Genomic DNA, 19487 nt, shown 5'->3' with positions numbered 1-19487 from the left:
ATACCTGGTTTGACCCAAAAAGAAAAAAAAAAATAAAAATAAAAAAATATAGTGTTAGGAATTTAAAGACATATGAAAAGTATTCTGTATTCAAAAAATATCTCCCCAGGGTTAAAGTGATAGCACAGTGAGTAGGGCATTTGCCTTGCAAGTGGCTGACCAGGGTTTGATTCCCAGCTTTCCATATGGTCCCCCGAGCACTACCAGGAGTAATTCCTGAGTGCATGAACCAGGAGTAACCCCTGTACATCGAGGAATGTGTCCCTCACAAAAAAAAATTTTTTTCTCAGGGGCTGGAGCGATAGCACAGCGGGTAGGGTGTTTGCCTTGCACGCGGCCGACCCGGGTTCGAATCCCAACATCCCATATGGTCCCCTGAGCACCGCCAGGAGTAATTCCTGAGTGTAGGACCAGGAGTAACCCCTGTGCATCGCTGGGTGTGACCCAAAAAGCAAAAAAAAATACCAAAACAAAAAAGAGGTATGTGTCACATAAGTATAAATAAAGTATTTGGGATTCACAGGGAAACAGATGTGATAGAAAGCATTTCTCCCTAGGATAATTCAAGAAGAGTATAGACAGGGAGGGGGCAGAGCAATATTATAGTGGGTCAGTGTTTGCCTTGCATGAGGCCAGCACAAGTTCGATCTCTGTCATCCCACAAGATCCCAAATCTGCCAGGTGTTACCCTTGGGCACAGAGTAAGCCTTGAGGACTGCCCAGTGTGGCCAAAACCCAAACGTAAAAAGACTACATGGAGAAGCTGGACTGTGGGTTGGACCTTGGACAACAGGTAAGATTTCTACAGGGAAAGAGTTCTTAAAGGAAATTCAGGCAGAATAAATGTCAGGAATAATAGTAAGGGACCCAGTGGGCAGGGCAGCCAGTTGAGTACAGATCAAGAGGACACTTGGAGTGACAATGAGAAGGAACAGTATCTTGCGTGGCTCTGAAGGCTGTACTTGCTGCCTGCAGAGAGTGAGGGAGACCTGCAGGGCACCCTGGTTCCCTCGCCTGTCTGCGTGGGAGGTTCTACACTACACTGCATCTTGGGCCATTTACATTGGACAAGGATGAAATGCAGGAACTGTTGCTCAGAACCAACTGCCAACGACTTGAAACTCAGGACAGACAATGTAGGCTTAGACAACGTTTTTCTCTAGACTTTGAATTCCTGAGCATCAGCTGTCATATAAATTAGAAGTAGCAGAAAATGAGAAAGACAGACAGGAGCCTTCTCTGCACAGTCCCGCCTACACCTTCCCCAAGGTGGTCCCATTAGCATCCCTCAAGCCCCGAGGACCTTGGGCAGGTGTCCAAGCCACTGTCCAGAAAGCCTCGGCAGCTCCCCACGGCTGGCAGAGACAAGCCAATCAAGAACACGAGAAACTCCCTTCTGGACAAATTCAAGTACCTACTCTTACCACTCGGTTCAGAAGTAATAGCAGCACGCAATCAAGTCTCATGGGATCGCTATTTAAATACCTCCCCAAATTTACCGTAAGTAATTAAAACTAAATAACCTGAAAAAATACGGAGAACAGTTTGGAGGGGAGGCAGGATGTCTGAGCTCACCTCAGAGCTTATTTGCACAGTTGTGTAATCGCTAATAGCCTTCCTAGTCATTAGCCCCATGGGGGCTGCCTGTAGCTTTACCGCAACATGGTTATTTGGGAAACTTATAAGTAACAGTCACCACCTAAAATACTCCCAGCTAGAAACCTTATTAGGGAAGCCAGCATTAGGGGTCCTCAAAAAGAGCCACTGACTCTGGGATGTCAGGTCTTTTCGGGGACACATCTTCCCAATAAACAAGCAGGGAGTTCCTTAGAGGGTCATGGCTTCCTCTTGAGGCCAACTGAGTGCAGTGACGCTGGACAGAAAAAAGGTGCTAAAGGGCTGTGCTTCTAGTACAGGTGGGGAGTGAGTGGCTGCTAATTAGGGCAAATGGCAAAATTATGGAACCGTCTTCCTCAGAAGGTCTGAGGGAACAATGAGAAAAAATTGAAAGTTAAACAGCTGTATGAGTTACTCTGAACCCCTGGGGTCAAAAGGACAAAAGTAATTCTGGGTTTCACTACTGATGCCTTTCAGTCTGATGCATGAAATCTTCTAATTTTTTTTTTTTTGGTGGAGGTTTGGTCCATATCTGATAGTACTCTGGTGGTCATTCCCAAAGACGCTCAGGGAACCATTCCTCTGCCCCTCTCCAAGAACCCAGCAAACTACTGAGAGTATCCTGCCCGCACGGCAGAGCCTGGCAAGCTACCCGTGGCATATTCATATGCCAAAAACAGTAACAAGTCTCACAATGAAGACATTACTGGTGCCCATACGAGCAAATCTATGAACAATGGGACGACAGCGCTACAGTGCTAAGGAAACCACATGGGTGGCAGCATGTAAGGCAAGTGCCTTAGCTCCTGTACAATCTCTCTGGCTCCATGAATCTCAAGGGGGACATGAAATAGCAGGGGTGCAAGGAGAAAGAATCCGGAATACCACACTTTATTCAGCTATAAAAATGCACCCTTTGTTTTGGATGGTTTCACAGGCTCCATCCCACCCTAACATTCCAAAATTAAATGTCAGAGAGAGCTAGATCATGAGGGACCCTGAAGTTTATTTAATTAATTAATTAATTAATTTTGAGGCCAGACTTCGTAGTGCTTGGGGGACTATATGGGGTGCTGGAGATCTAACACAGGTTGGCCGTGTGCAAAATGGGAGCCCTACCTACTAAACTAGCTAGAAATATTATTTATTTTAATTTTATTTACTTATTTAAAATTTGTTGGGTTTTGTGCCATATCTGGCAATGGTCAGGGCTACCTCCGGGACATTTAGCAGTGTCAGGGGTTGACTTCGGTTTCCTGTATTCAAAATATATGCTTAAGCCATTGATCTATCTCTCTGGCCCTTTTGTTTACTTATGTATTTATTTAGTCTTTCGAACATATCTGGTGATGCTCTAGGGCTACTCCTAGTAATGCTCCAGGTACTATGCAGTATCGGGATCAAATCTGGGCCTCTTGCATGTACAGTATGTGCTCAATCCTTCAAGCTATCTTTCTGGCACCAGGATTATTCTTCAGAAAGACAGTGCTGACAATATACCCATTCTGTGAGATGAGAAAAAGTAATGATGACAGTGCTAATGATGATAATAATGTAACAGAAGCTAATATTCTGTGTGCACAGCACTATTCTAAGTACATTTTTCGGTTACACCCAGCAATGCTCGTGGCTTACTCCTGGCTTTGCACTCAGGGATCACTCCCGAAGGTACCTGAAGAACATTTGGTGTGTCAGGAATCGACTCCGGGTCAGCTCCATGCAAGGCAAATGCCCCATCTGATGTACTGCTTGCTCCAGCCTCCGTTCTAAGTATTTTATGTCTATTAATTCATTTAGTATTCTCAATAAATCTATGATGTGGTTTAGTTTTCATCCCATTTTATAATGAGAAAATCAGGCACAAATAATCAGATTTATTTTTGCGGGGAGTGTTTGGGTCACACCTACTCAGGGCTTACTCCAGGTTCTGAGCTCAGGGACCAGGGATGCAAACTGCTTGCAAGGCAAGGCCTCTGCCCTCTGTTCTATCTCTCTGGCACAAGGAGACAAAGACTTAAATCTCTGGTCTGACCTCTTCTAACCTCAGATCACAAATGACTACCAGATATCTCCATATAACTGGAGATCCTACAAATACCACTGATCTCAGACACCTTTTAGCTCCATAAATATGCTAATCTGGGCTGGAGTGAGAGTATAACAGGTAGGGCACTCGCCTTGCATGTAGCTAACACAGGTTCGATTACTGCATCCAGGCATCCTGTATGGTCCCCCAAGGCTGCCAGGAGTGATTCCTGAGTGCAGAGCCAAGAGCAGGTCCTGAGCACTGCTGGGTGTGGTCCAGAAACAAATACAAAATGCTAATCCTACCCTTCTTTATTTCATTGGTTTCACCAACATCTACCCTGTTTCTCCAAAATCAGAGATTTACCTATTAAATGACATTTCCTTTCCCCCTATTACCCTTCACTGTCATCAGCCTCCTTAGAGTCCTAGTTTAGGTCTAAAATTGCTGATGTTCTACAAGGCTTCGACTTGGCTTCTTTCATATGGCACATTCTCCTTGAGTGATCTCATATACTCCCTTGGCTTCAATTGCTGCCTCTTGTGACCACCCCCAAATCTGAACTAATGCACACATTTCTTTCCTGAGCTCCAGTTGTGCGCATCAAGGAATCCTGCAAAGCGCTGCAAACTCAACTTGGTCCAAATGGAACCTGTCATTTCCCTGCCTTCTACTCTACAAGTCTTGGTCCTCTCTTACTGATCTATTTATTTTTGTTTCTTGAGCCTTATCTGGTGCTGCCCAGGGGCTATTAATCCCAGCTCTGAGATCAGAGGTTGCTCCCTGTGGTGCTCAGGGGACCATGTGGTGCTGAGATTGAGCCTGCATCTTAGGCAAACAGAGCATGTGCACCGGCTCTTCGCGTTATCTCCTGAGTCTGTCTCACTGATTTCTCAGTATAAGTAAGGTTCTTAGGAAATTTTCCTAAAAAACTTTACTGTCTGAGCAAGAAACCTGGGAAATTTCCTTAATTTTTCTCTTTCAATTTATATTGAAAAATTATACTCTAAAACTAATATTTTATTTACAAGAGACAAATAAATACGATAGGGCCAGACAGTAATAATCTTATTTTAGTGTTTATCACCGTATTAATATTTCCTCAGTTTTGGGGCTGGAGCGATAGCACAGCAAGTAGGCTTGCACGTAGCCAACCTGGGTTCGATTCCTCCGTCCCTCTCAGAGAGCCCGGCAAGCTACTGAGAGTATCCCCCCTACACAGCAGGGCCTGGCAAGCTACCCGTGGTATATTCGATATGCCAAAAACAGTAACAACAAGTCTCACAATGGAGACATTACTGGTGCCTGCTCAAGCAAATGGATGAACAATGGGACTATAGTGCTACAGTGCTACTATAATCTACTAAATTGCCTAGGGGACAGACCAAGATCTGGTCCTTTTCCATGGATACAGCTACTTTGTCCTATCATATATATTCCTCTTTGAATTCTACAGTCTAGTCATTATGAATTATTTACTATTCTTTTATATAATGAATATTTGGTGAGATCCTGCAGCCCTCCAGATATAACAGTGAAACAGAAATATAAGGTATTTACACTCTAAAACTAATATTTTATTTACAAGAGACAAATAAATACGATACGGCCAGACATTAAAATGCTATGAGGAAAATAAAACTGTCTGATTTGACAATTTAAGACAGATTACTTAAGGTAGCAATGAAGTGGTGAACTTGGAACTAAGATAAAAAGGAGATGTTTCTGGGAAAAGATATGCTTCACATTATTTTTTGGTTTAGGTTTTTGGGCCACGCCTGGTGGTGCTCAGGGGACTATGTGGGGTGCTGAGGACTGCATGCAAGGCAAGTGCCCTGCCCACTATACTATCACGCCAGCCCCTAATTACACTACTGTAACGGTAACCATCCAATCAAATAGACTATCAAAGCCAGCAAAGGCAACTTCCCCCAAGACTACAGCTATCATAAGAAGGCCACTGTAAATGCTTTTCAGAGACCAATGTCATCATGAAATCAAAACCAAGGCCTTGGAGAACACAGGTACTATTTGCTCCTCCATCATTTCTTCTTTCTCCCTTCCCAATGTGAATTTCATTTTGGTTTCTTTTTTTTTTTTTTCTTTTTGGGTCACACCTGGCTATGCATAGGGGTTACTCCTGGCTCTGCACTCAGGAATCACCCCTGGCAGTGCTCAGGGGACCATATTGGATGCTGGGAATTGAACCCGGGTCAGCCACCTGCAAGGTACATGCCCTACTCACTGTGCTATCACTCCAGCCCCTCATTTTTTTTTTTTTAAGGCTGGCTTGTCCCTCAAAGTCCCCCAGGGATACCAAAAACTCTGCCTTCATGGTCACAAGGGGAAACATACCCTTCCTCCACAGTGACTGAGTCCATGAGAAGGCAATTGGTGATAGTCACTCTGTCTCTTATGACACAGGATGATCCAATGACTGAATGCTTGATAGATGACTTCTCTCCCACCTGTGTATCTGGTCCGATGAGGGTGTCAGCGCCAACCTACAAAGTGAGAATATACAACCTTGTTCATTCATTTCAATTAGCTGCAAAACAATTCCCTAGATCCCTTGAGTAGAGTCTAATGGAATCTTTCCCTAGAGACACTTCAGTAAGAGGGAGCACCATTTTTTTTGTGTTTCCCAGGAAAAGGTGACAGTATTTCTGAGGCCAACTCAAACATACGTTTAGGCATTTGTATGAAAATGCACTCTTAATTTTTTTGGTGCCAGAAATTGAACTTAGGCATGCAAGGCATGTGGCTTTACCACTGAGTTATACCTTGGCCCTTATGAATACTCGCTTGGATGGGCATTGTAGTTCAGTGGATACAGCACTCATCTGGCATATATGAGGCCCTAAGTTTGATTCCCAGCACTGAAAAAAGAAAATCAACTACCACTCATGCCCCAACTTTCTTTGAAGAGAGAATTCAAATCAGGGAATAAAGCCAAAAACCTTGTGTGTCTTAAGTCTCCAGATTATAATGAATTTTTCCTTATAGGGTTTACTGTATGGCTGGGATTAGCACCTGTCCAGACCGTCTTCTGAGTGCCAAGGTGAGGAGATGCAATTTTCTTACCAAAAAGAATTTGGGATTTCCTTGGGGTCAATAAGGTTCAGTGTTAGAGAGGACCCAGTTCAGTTTCTTGGGACAAGGTGCCCCCCTGTAGACTGTTTCCTGCCTGCCCTGAGCAGGGGAGCACTTACCAGATGTTTATTTACAATCTGTGCTGATGAATGGACCAGTGATTCTTCCGGACAGAGAATAGGCAGCAATTTGGGCACCTTGAAGAAAGAAGTTTGGTCATTAAAGTAAAACCAGGAATGCCTGAAAACACAGTAGGTAGCACCTAAAGCTCTGTCACAGACACGGGAAGTTCTCAGCCAGCGAGTCCTACCCAGGCGGTCAGAGCAGAGGCTGATGTATCCCCCGACGATGAGGATTGTTTAATTCAACTGCTTTCTGGTCTTAATAAGATGTGAGGATCCCCTCAGCTTGGCAGCAGGAGCACCGAGGGGAAGGAGCACCTGATGTCTTGACCACAGTCACCACAGGTTCCTGTTCATATCCCTGACCCGCTGTTCATCATGTATGAAGCGAGCACTCAGGTCAGACAGATTTTCTGGCGGGAAAGACCCAGAGAGGCTGATATATGTTCTTTGCCAGCCATAAAAAAAAAGTACTGAGGGGAAAGGTCACACTAATCTCCCTCCAGTCTAGGGAGACAATTGAAAAGACCATTTACAATTTTTTTTGTTGTTGTTGTTGGGGAAAGGTCTTCCAAGCATTGCTCAGGAGGTCTGGGGTCCCAATGGCAATTTTCAGCCAATCAGGCCAACCAGGTCAGTGATTCCAGGGACAGCTGGGTGACGCCAGCAGTGCTGGGGATGCCCAGGGCTACACCTGGCAATGCTCGGGGGCCCATGTGGTCATCTGGGTTATTAATGTGTATATTATCTCCCGGCCCTGGAAAGGCTGTTTAATAACCTTGAATCTTACCCATAAATCTTAGGCACAGACATTCTCTATCTGATTCTCCAGTATGGACAGAATGCTGATCAAAGGGCTATATGTGGTCCCGTAAAGCCTCGCCAGGGCTGGCTACAATGGCAATGTAAAGGCTAGTTCCCCTGTCCCCATCCCTGGGACTGCTAGGGACTCAACCCCACTTTTCACAATCTCAATTTATTACTCTGCTTGGCTCCCCCCCACTCTAATTTGCATCTGGGGGGTCAGTATCCACCCAGTGAAAAATTAAGCCAAAAGGCTCTGTCAGTTTCAGGAACAGGAACGCCCCTGAATGCTCTTCCAAAGCTGCCCGCTCACCTGTCTGTTTGCTTCCATGTAGAGCCCCAGGGTGCTCACTCGAGAACACAGACCCTCTTTCATGATGTGCACGTAGCAGCGGACTTGAGACCTGGACACGTCTTCCCACTGGTCTCCGCGATAGGCATTCCAGCAGGGATCGCAGGGAGCTTCTTTCATAAAACTGTAAATATCTTCACAACCAATGTCCGGGCCGAGTGAGAGAGAGATGGCAGAAGGGAAACAGAACCGGTGAAGTTTTGCAAAGGGGGTTCAGCTCAGACCTCTTCGCCTGGAGCTCACCCCAGGCATCATGGACCCGGGGGAAATCCTTCGAATCTGAATGACTGAGTCATGTGAAAAGAGGCAATGTGCTTTCTTATATGCTTGAGATGCTGCACCATATACAAATGCTTAAAAGGAGCCTACAAGTGGGGCTGGAGCACTAGTAGGGCGCTTGCCTGGCATGTGGCTGACTGGGATTCGATCTCTGGCACTCCATATGGTCCCCTGAGCTCTGCCAGGAGTGATTCCTGAGTGCAGAGCCAGGAATAAGCCCTGAGCACTGCTGGGTGTGGCCCCCAAACAACAGTAAACAAACAAAAGAAATAAATTGCCTCCAAGTAAATTTGACCAGCAATCAAGCATTTTAAGCAAAAATAAATAGATGACTCTTCAATCATGAAGTTACAAAAACAAGTTTCTAGGCTTTACTGATGGGTCATGTTGGCATATATCACAGTGTTTGTGATGTGACAGAAATAGCATAGAACCTGGAGTCAGGGTTCCTGGGCTCAGCGTTTCAACTCTTAGAACAATAATCCTGAGATCTTTTATATTATCAGAAAGACCGAGTAGCCTGCCTCAGCTACAGAGTAAGAGGAAGAGACTGATTTTGAAGCCAGGTCTGCCTGATACCAACTCCTGCAAACTTACTTATCTGGCTAGACTGTTCCATTTACTCATTTGATAAGGTTTTTTTTGAAATACCTACTGTGAGCTCAGGCCGGGACATGGGGATATGAGAGCAAGTAAGACAAGCCTGTAGCTCTCCATGGGAAGGAGAGAGTCTGGCTGGCCTCTGGTCGAATTAAACACAATATTCCTTCCTCGCTCTTTGACGAGAGAGGCTGGAGTTAGTCAGGAATGGGCTGCCCAGAGTCTAGAGAACAGAGGGACTGAAAAGGGGTGGGTGGAATTTAAAGTCAAATGTTCTGGTGAGGAGTACAGAGTGGGGCCTGACTTGCCATTAGCTGATCCCTGCAGGGCACAGGAGCTGGCCCAGAACTCAGCTGGCTTTAGCCTGGCTCGCCTGTTGGGGGAACACGAGTCTGTTGCCTTGAGGTGGGCATTGTGCACTGGGCTTGGTCCTCAGCTACTTTTGTATTAAAAAATGTCTGGACTTTGGGTCACACCCCACAGTGCTAGAGGGCTACTCCTGGCTCTGTTCTAGAGGGTTGTTTCCTGTGAATACAGGGGATCCCAAAGTGCCAGGGATCAAACTCAGACCTCCTACATGCAAAGCATGTATGTACTCGGCCCTCTGAGTACCCCCAGCTACTCCTTCCCAAGATGCTGCCTCCCCTATCATTGTCACGTCACCAACTAAGTACTGACCTAAGGACTTCAGTTCCTTTTTCTTTAGATCCTCTTCCTTTTCTTCTTGTCCTTGTTGTGAAGAAGCTGAGGAGAACTGTTTTCTTACTAGGTATGGAATCAGCTCACTCCGGATGGAAGTGATCGATCTAGGAAGAAAGCAAATAGGAGAATTCTTTTTTTAATTATTCTTTTTTAATTTTAATTTAATTTTATTTTTTTGCTTTTTGGGTTACACCCGATGATGCATTGGGGCTACTCCTGGCTCTGCACTGAGGAATCACCCCTGGTGGTGCTGAGGGGGCCATATGGGATGCCAAGAATCGAACCTGGGTTTGCCCGTATGCAAGGCAAATGCCCTACCCGCTGTGCTATTGCTCCAGCCCCGCAATAGAATTCTTGAGGTTGTAGACGTTTGGTGGTGGAACACATGCTTTTCACGTATGATATTCTGATGGGTGGGGGAGAAAAGGGAGGGAGAGAGAAATAGACAGGGGAGTGAGGGGAGAAGGAAGAGGGGAATGGGAGCAGGAAAGAGGGAGAGATATTCTATGTGCATCCCAATGAGATTTTAAAGAAAAAAAGAAAACTGTATGTAAGGAAAAGGCAAATCCTTTCTGTCACATCACCTCAGGGCAGAGAGCACTGAAGGGTGGCAGGAAGCTGGCAGTTGCTGAGAAACAAAGGCTCTGCTCAAGGCTGGGGTGGGGGAGCACTGTAGAACTGTAGCACCATCGCCCATTGTTCATGGATTTGCTGGAGCAGGTGTCAGTAATGTCTCCATTGTGAGACTTGTTGTTACTGTTTTTGGCATACTGAATACGCCATGGGTAGCTTGCCAGGCTCTGCCGTGTGGGCGGGATACTCTCGGTAGCTCACTGGGCTCTCCGAGAGGAACAGAGGAATTAAACCCGGGTCGGCAGCGTGCAAGGCAAACGTCTTACCCGCTGTGCTATTATCGCTCCAGTCCAGGGTTGGGGAGCAATGTACCCAAACCAAGAATCCCTTTATCACACATTAAAACAGTCCTTCACAAAGTCTTGTCTGTGTAGGTGTATTCTATTTTTTTTTTTTTAATTTATTGGCCACACCAGGCAATGATGCCAGCTTGGGGGTAGCTCCTAGTGGTGTTGTGGGGGGGCCCCATGTGGTGCTGGGAACTAAACTGGGGTTAGCTGATGCACGGCAAGTGCCATGACCTCTACAGAATTGTCCTAGCCCTGTGTGTATTTTAAAATTTCTGCCTTGACTCCTAAGTGACAATAACTTCTGCGAAGACAAAATCCATTAGTTTTTTGGAAAAGGCTATTTTAAAAAACAGCGGGAGGGAGCCTGAGTGACAATACAGAATGTTGGGCATTTGCCTTGCACATGGCTGACCTAGGCTGATCCTCGGCATCCCATTTGGTCGCCTGAGCACCGGTAGGAGTAATTCCTGAGCATCACTGGGTGCGGCCCCAACACAAAAACAAAACAAAACAAAATCCCCAAACAGCTAGAGGACTAGCTATCATCCCTTGGTTCAATCCCTGGCACAGGATATGGTCTACAGCACTGCCCTACCAGTAGTGATTCCTGAGCACAGAACAGAACCAGGAATAGGCCCTGAGCACTGCTGGATGTGGCCCTGAAAAAACAAAACAAAACAAAACAAAACAAAAACAAAAAAAACGGCTGGGAACATCATAGCTCAGTGACAGGGCACTGGGTTTGATCCCTGGACTGCTGGGTCTCTGGAACTATAACCTAACTTTTGTTTTTCTTCATAAAATTCTTGTTTAGGGGGCCGGAGTGATAGCACAGTAGGGAGGGCATTTGCCTTGCATGCGGCCGACCAGGGTTTGATCCCCGGCAACCCATATGGTCCCATAAGCATCTCGAGGAGTGATCCCTGAGTGCAGAGCCAGGAGTAAGAGTAACCCCTGAGCATTGCTGGGTGTGACCCAAAAAGCAAATAAATAAATGAATAATAATAAAAAATCCTTGTTTATCTTCTGTTAAATTAATCCTAGGTATTTTTTTTATTTTGCCAAGAGGACAGGGGGTGGACCACACCTGGTGGTGTTCCTGGGATACTTCTGGCTCTGTACTCAGGACTGATCCTGGCAGTGCTTGGGGACCCTATGTGATACGGACCGGAACCAGAATCATGATCGCCACAGTTACATGCGAGACAAATGCCTTTCCTATCCTATCCCTCTGGTCCCTAAGTATCTTTCTTGGACCATAGCCGCTGTGCATGGAGGTTATTTCCAGTGGTGCTTAGGGGACCATACGATGCTAGGGATTGAACCTGGGTTTCTATCAGCACACGTGGTCTAGCTCTTTGAACTAGCTCCCTGATCCTCAGTTTACTCTGTATTTTGATCTTACACCCAACTGCCTTGCTAGATATTCTTATTCTAACAATTTATGTGTAGAAGTTAAGATTCTATAAACTGTAAAAATATTTTTTCTAATCACTATTATATTTTACTTATCATTTTCATTATCTAACTATTGGCTAAGACTTTCAATATAATGCTAAATAGATGCACTGACAGTCTTTATTTATTCTTGTTTAATTTTAGTTTTTTTTTTTTTTTTTTTTTTTTGCTTTTTGGGTCACACCTAGTGATGCACAGGGATTACTCCTGGCTCTGCACTCAGGAATTACCCCTGGCGGTGCTCAGGGGACCTTATGGGGTGCTGGGAATCGAACCTGGGTCGGCCGAGTGCAAGGCAAATGCCCTCCCCGCTGTGCTATCACTCCAGCCCCTAATTTTAGTTTCTTTGAAGGGCCACACTCAGCAGTACATAGGACTACTCCTGGCTTTGTGCTCGAGTCCACTTGGTGCTCATGTGTAGTGTCAGAGAATAAACAAGTGCCTAGGGGCCAGAGAGATGGTACAGCGTGAAAAGAACTTGTTCTGCATGCGGCTCACCCAAGTTCCATTCCCTGGCATCCTATATGGTCCCCTGAGCACCCCCAGGATTGATTCCTTCGTGCAGAACCAGAAAATATTGTGGGTGCGGCCCCAAAAGAATCAACCCTCTCCAAAAAAAATCAAAAACAAAACAAAAAACCCCAAAACCCAAACAAGTGCTTACCCCCCCACCCCCGTACTATCTCCCTGGCCCTTTGTTCTTGCTTTTAAGGAGACTAGGGATAATAGTTTATCATCAAACTAATAATATAGTTTTTTTTTTAAATCATCAAAGTTACCATTTAACTTTTATATGTAGTTGCTGGGCTTCGTGCTTTAGTCAGTAGGTCCCTCTGACCAGGTTAACGGTATTCTTTTATCCCTAACTTGCTTTTAAATAACTATTTAATTCAATATTTACCATGCATATGTCAGTCACTATACTGTTGCTATAAATATATGACTTCAAAGAATTCATGATCAGGGGATGTACAGCTGAGCACTAGAGTCCTTGTCTTATATTCTGAGACCCTGTGTTTGATCCCTTGCACCGGTGATGGGTGGAAGAGCAGGTGAGAACTCACAACCAGTGGATAGCAGCCTGGGGCCGGAGTGATAGTACAATAGGCAGTGCGCTTGCCTTGCACACACCGCTGACCTGGGCTCAATCTCCTGCACCCCCACGTGGTCCCCTGAGTCCCATCAGGAGTGATTCCTGAGCACAGAGCCTGAAGTAAGCACTGAGTGTGGCCCCAAACAAAAATAAACTAACAAAACTGGACAGTAGCCGATGGATTTAAGGAGGACAGGAGACGAGAGTGCTCAGATTGTCAAGAGAACCAAATCAAGGCCGCCTTCTTCGGCAGTCTAGAAAGTTTGGACTGAGAGGTCAGGAGTAGTGTTTTTTTCTGGTGGGCTCGGAGGACCACATGGGGCGCGGGGATTGAACTCGGCTGGCCATGTGCAAGGCACTCTACCCACTGTACTATCGCTCTGACCCTCGGTGGCAGTGTTCAAGCAGGAAAGTCACACTATCAATTTTATTATTTCTTTTTTTGGGCCATAGCTGGCTCTGTTCAGAGTTTACTTCTGGCTCTGCACTCAGGGATCACTCCTGGCAGGCTCAGGGACCTTACAGGGGACAGTGCCAGGAACTGAATGCAGGTGGGCCGCATGTAAGGCAGGTGCCTGACCTGCTTTACTATCACTCTGGCCCCTCCATCTTAATTCTTTAATTCTGGTCGTAGTAGAAATAGGGCCTGGAACAAGGGAAATGAGGAAGACAAAGCCCTGGAAACGAAAATAGGGAGACCAGTTACAAAACAAGATCAGCTGGCGTGGCTCAGAGAACTAATGTATCAGCAGCCCCGGCAGCCTCTGTTGCTTCGTATTTCTCCTCCTGCGCCCCCCATTGAAAGAAGCTCCGCGGGTGGACACGAGACCACACAGATGGAGAGGAGGTAGGAAGGCGAGAGAGTGGGAGGCTGAGGAGGGGAAGCAAAATTATGAGTGAACCCTGGAGCTACACAGTTGATGGTTTTTGTCACTTTTTAACGGATCAAGTAAAACATCTTTGAAAAATTCTGTGTAAGCTGGCAGCTCTTGTATTTCATTTCTTTCCCCCCTTTCTTGTATTTAATTTCAATGTGATTTTTCTCCTGATTCTCTGATGAAGATAAAAAATTTCCATATGAATACAAAGAATGGGACGCTAACGCTTAGCGCTTTTCTCCCCTTTTTAATGTGCCAAACCAGTGTGTGGGTAGCAAATGTTCCCTGGCCCCCTCTGGTGGAAAACAAGTCAGTTCCTTTTGAAGGAGTGACAAAGCACGGACAGCTGGGGGATTTCAGAGCCATGATATTTACATTATGGGCGAAACAGAACTGTCACTGCAAAAGGCAAGCAAACAAGCCATGGCAAAGAGCCCCCTCGGGCAGAGCCCCTGAAGATCTGACAGCCATTTGAAGAGAGGACGTGAAGTTCTCCTGCCACGTTCCTCCCACCTCTGCTGGCACTCGGCCTTCGGTGGATTCCCACAATGCAGCCGGTTTAGCAGCCGACTGGAGGATGAAATGACTCTTCTTTCTTCCTAGTCAAAATAGAGGCAGCTCAAAGCTGGCCAAGGAAGGGGACCACATCCCGGGAGACTGTGACACCCTGACCTTGGGGCTGAAGAGGACAGTTGGAGCTGGTGTGCCAGGGGTCTCGCTGGCTCACTTTCTCCCTTAAATGCAATCTTCCTGGAAACATCGGCCTTATCAAAGTATAAGTGCCCGAGAAATAACAAATTACAAAGGAGGACCATAATTTTGACTATGAGCTGTAAACAATTTTGCCAAATTAAAAAAAAAAGATAAAAAAGACAAAGTAGATCAAGGATAGTTGGAAGGGCCAGAGCACAAGCCTGAGACACACAAAAGCCCCAAGTTTGGCCCCTGGCAGTGCTTAGCACTGGAAAGAAGTAGACAAAAATGTTGAGTTATGTGAACAAAGCAGTAGATCTACGGGCAATATTTTCTTTCTTTTTTTTCATAATTTTTGTTTTGTTTTAGGTCACACCTGGTGGTGCTCAGGGTGCTTCCCCCTAGCTCTGCCCTCAGGGATCACTCTTTTTTTTTTTTTTTTTTTGCTTTTTGGGTCACACCTGGCAATGCACAGGGGTTACTCCTGGCTCTGCACTCAGGAATCACTCCTGGCGGTGCTCAGGGGACCATATGGGATGCTGGGAATCTAACCCGGGCCGCCGCGTGCAAGGCAAACGCCCTACCCGCTGTGCTATCACTCCAGCCCCTCTTTTTTTTTTTTAAATAAATATTGCTTTATTTGAGAAACGTACATCCAACTTATTTTTATGTGTTTTAAAAAGTCCTAATGAGAGGGCTGGAATGATAGCACAGCGGGTAGGGCATTTGCCTTGCACGCGGCCGACCCAGGTTTGATTCCCAGCATCCCATATGGTCCCCCGAGCACCACCAGGAGTAATTCCTGAGTGCATGAGCCAGAAGTAACCCCTGTGCATTGCTGGGTGTGACCCAAAAAGAAAAAAAAAGTCCTAATGAGCATCCAAGAAGAAAAACATCTATAGCTTCCACAGGAATAAGAATCAAACAAGGGCGTTGATGATTACCCCCAAACATATTTCCTCAAAGAAAAAGTGTAGTATTTAACCTTTCTTCTCTTGAGGCAAGGTAAGTGAACTACACACACTATAAATAAAGTTTTCTTACTTTACAAGGCAGAAGGACTATGATACTATTTTGATATCTATCATATACAGTTACAAAATCCACTCATCTTCTGACCAAGGTGAGGGGAGAAATCACTCTAACAATTCTCATGCAATGAAATCCAAAGGTCTGTTGAATCCGCCTCTTCGATTCATGAACTGCCTGTACTCGTTGATGGTGCAGGCGTTTACAAAGCCATCCACCTTTTTCCCTTTTGTGGGATCAAAGGAAGTAAATCCCATTAAATTCATCATTTCTATTTCTTCCTCAGTTCTGCCCTCTAAGTCTTCCTTGGTAATCTGCTGTTCTTTGCTCTTTGTGTCTTTTCTTTCTTTTCATCATCTCCTCTTTCTTTCAGTCGGGGAGGGGAAGGAGATGTAGGTCTACGTCATCTTGAGGCGTCTTCTGTGCGGGGATCGAGGGCAGCTCCTTCTTCGGTTTCTCTCCCTGGACTGGGACCTTTCTCAGCACCCGCCTTCTCTTTCCCGGGGACGTGCACTGGGACCACCTATGTTCCTTCCACAGGGAGCAGCTGCGATCCCTTCAGAGTCCTCGTGCGCCTTGCGCCATGTACCAAACACTGCCTTGGAAATGACTGCAACCTCTCTTAATTTTCTTCTTCTTCTTCTTCTTCTTTTTTTTTTTTTTGCTTTTTTGGGTCACACCCGGTGATGCACAGGGGTTACTCCTGGCTCCACACTCAGGAATTACCCCTGGCGCTGCTTAGGGGACCATATGGGATGCTGGGAATCCGAACCTGGGTCTGCCGAGTGCAAGGCAAACGCTCTACCCGCTGTGCTATTGCTCCAGCCCCTCTCTTAAATTTCTTTTTTTTTTTTTTTTTTTTTTTTTTTTTTTTGCTTTTTGGGTCACACCCAGCGATGCTCAGGGGTTACTCCTGGCTTTGCACTCAGGAATTACTCCTGGCGGTGCTTGGGGGACCATATGGGATGCTGGGATCGAACCTGGGTCGGCCGAGTGCAAGGCAAACGCCCTACCCGCTGTGCTATCGCTCTGGCCCCCCCCTCTCTTAAATTTCTTAAGGTCATCTTCTCTCCATGTCTACAATCACCAATTTAATTGTAATTCAAACCATTGTCATCAAGTACCTGCATTCCAACAGCTGCTTTCAATTGGTTTCTTTCCTACTGATATCTATTCTTCATATAGTACACAGAATACTATTTTTTTTTCCTGAAGTTGGGGGGGGGAGTGCCCGGGGCTTTCCAGTGGTGTTTAGAGGTATTCCAAACTTGATATTGGGGTTGTAGCAGTGCTTGGGGGCTCATGTAGGGGTGTGGATCAAACGCAGGCTTCCTGCATGCAAAGCATGTGCACTAGCCCTTTGAGTTGTCTCCCTGGCCCCAGAAAACCCTTTAAAGTACAATCTGATCATATCTCTTCCTTTAATCTATTCACCATATTACAGGCAGGTGATTTCTTTCTGTGTGTGTGTTTGTTTTGGGGCCACACCCAGTGATGCTCAGTGATTACTCCTGGCTCTGTACTTAGGAATCACTCCTGGCAAGTTCAGGGGACCATATGAGATGCTCAAAATCAGACCTGGTTTGGCTATGAAGGAGTAGTACTTTGTTTTTAAGCAAGAAATTTGTGTGTGTGTGTGTGTGTGTGTGTGTGTATGTATCACACCCTGTGGTGTTTTGGGGTCAGTGATCCTTGGGGAGCCTGTATAGTGGTGCAGGAACAGAATTCAGGGCTCCCATACGTAAAGTATGGATTCCAGTCTTTTGCACCATCTCTCTGGCTTGAAAGAACAAATCTTATCTCCTTTAACATTTGATGTTCAGGATAAGGGTTACTTTTGTGCTGAGAGATAAGTTACATCCTGGGAGGCAGTAGAAGAGCTTCCGGAAATCTGGTAATTTTTTTTGGGGGGGAGGGAGGGGAAAAAGGGATTTAGGCTACACTCTGCTGTGCTGTGGGCTGCTCCCAGCTGCGCTGGGGGAACCATGCAATGCAGAAGGGTCAGTCACATGCAAGGCAAGTACCTTAACCCCTGAACTATGTCTCTAGCCCTTGCGTTCTAGTTCTTGATCTGAATAGTAGTTATGAGAGTATGCGCATGTTGGGCCCAGAGAGATAGTACGGTAGGTAAGGCCTGCATGGAGCCGACCTGTGTTTGATCCCTGGCACTCCATGTGGTCCCTGAGCACCGAGAGGAGTGACCCCTGAGGTTAGAACCAAAAGCAAGCCCTGAGCACAGCCTGGCTGTGGTCTAAAAATAAAACAAACAACAACAAAAACCAGAGTATGCTCACCACACAGAGTTTGTCTACTCTGACATTCACTGAGCTTCGAGACTATTCAAATGACATCTCTTCTTGGAAGCCATATATATTCAAGTTTTGCTTTTTGGGTCATACCTGGCGATGCGCAGAGGTTACTCCTGGCTCTGTACTCAGAAATCACCCCTGGCGGTGCTCAAGGGACCATATGGGATGCTGGGAATCGAACCCGGGTCTGCCGCATGCAAGGCAAACTTCCTACCCGCTGTGCTATTGCTCCAGCCCTATATTCAAGTTTTGAACCCATGTCACAGTTGGCAGAACTGAAATTTACTCTACACCTATCCCAAAGTCATGAGTTTTCTCACTATCACACGCTGACTGTGCTTACTACAATCACAGCACTTCATGTTTTTCTCCCTATTGTTCCTACCAATAAACATGCATGCAGTGCTAAATATTTATTTGAATAAATGAAGAGTGAATGTATAAATGATTATCATCCCTCTGGGTTAGACAATTGGCAATAATTAATTATTCTGATTTTTAGACAGTTTTCACAATTTGGTAAAATAATAAACTCTTAAGATATTTATCTGTTAGTAGTATTACTAATACTGACAATCCAATATTTAAGAAAATACTTGCTGATATTTTTTAGTATTTTAACTTGAAGAATGGACCCTTTTCATGGCTACAAGAGCCCTGGGAAAGCCTAAAAGTGATGTCCATTGCAGGGCCAGGAGATAATGCAGCAGACAGGATACTTGCCTAGTATGTGGCCCACCCAGATTCAATCTTTGGCATCCCATATGGTCCCCCGAGCACCGCCCGGACTGACTCCTAAATGAAGAGCCAGGAGTAACTTTTGAGCATCGTTGGGTTTGGCCCCCACCAAATGATGTCTATGGAAAATGAAAAAAAAAAAAATGGCAAGTTTTTGCATTTGACTCTGTCTGCAAGCAAATCCAAAGAGACTGAGGGTTGGAGCAAGCTCAGAGGGCTAGAGGCTTGCTTCACCTGCAGGTAACCTGGGTTCAATCCCTCACACTGTGCGCCCCGGAGTGCTGGAGCAACCCCCCAAACACAGCTGGGCTGATACACAAAAACAATCCCCCGACCACAGTAAAAGAAATGGAAATTTTTTTTTTCCCTCTTTGGGTCACACCCAGCTTTGCACAGGAGTTACTCCTGGCTCATGCACTCAGGAATTATTCCTGGGGGTGCTCGGGGGACCATATGGGATGCTGGGAATCGAACCCGGGTCGGCCTCATGTGAGGCAAACGCCCTACCCACTGTGCTATCACTCCAGTCTCAGAAATTCTTTAAGTGTCTTCCACTTCAAGTCAATCCTTCAAAATATTAGTTAAGAAAGTGGTAGAATAGAAAACCTACTTTCATGGGGCCTAGGCAGAACTCAGTTCTGCAGAGCCAAATACTAAGGGCTTGGTTTTTCTCACCTCCTCTCTCAGCAGGACAGTAACTGGGAAGAAAAGTCATGCTGAGCTAACCCTACGCTTTGTTTTCAGGCTTTTCTTTGCCTCCAAAGGAAACAT

General features: G+C 45.7%; 1 protein-coding gene across 1 annotated transcript in view; it reads right to left on the bottom strand.

The window, feature by feature from the left end:
* The window catches only part of EIF2B3 (eukaryotic translation initiation factor 2B subunit gamma), a 100726-nt gene that overhangs the window by 20226 nt on the left and 61013 nt on the right, over positions 1-19487 (bottom strand). Inside the window, exons 7-10 of the mRNA XM_055139687.1 lie at positions 9572-9699; positions 7976-8148; positions 6856-6933; positions 5999-6147 (exon numbers count right to left, since the gene is read on the bottom strand). Of these exons, the coding sequence (XP_054995662.1) occupies positions 5999-6147; positions 6856-6933; positions 7976-8148; positions 9572-9699 (528 nt within the window). The remainder of the gene's footprint in view (positions 1-5998; positions 6148-6855; positions 6934-7975; positions 8149-9571; positions 9700-19487) is intronic.

Source organism: Sorex araneus, chromosome 5, assembly GCF_027595985.1.
Source record: "Sorex araneus isolate mSorAra2 chromosome 5, mSorAra2.pri, whole genome shotgun sequence".
Classification (NCBI taxonomy): Eukaryota; Metazoa; Chordata; class Mammalia; order Eulipotyphla; family Soricidae; genus Sorex; species Sorex araneus.
The sequence above is the reverse complement of the archived record's forward strand: the minus strand, read 5'-3'. Positions and strand labels throughout refer to the sequence as shown.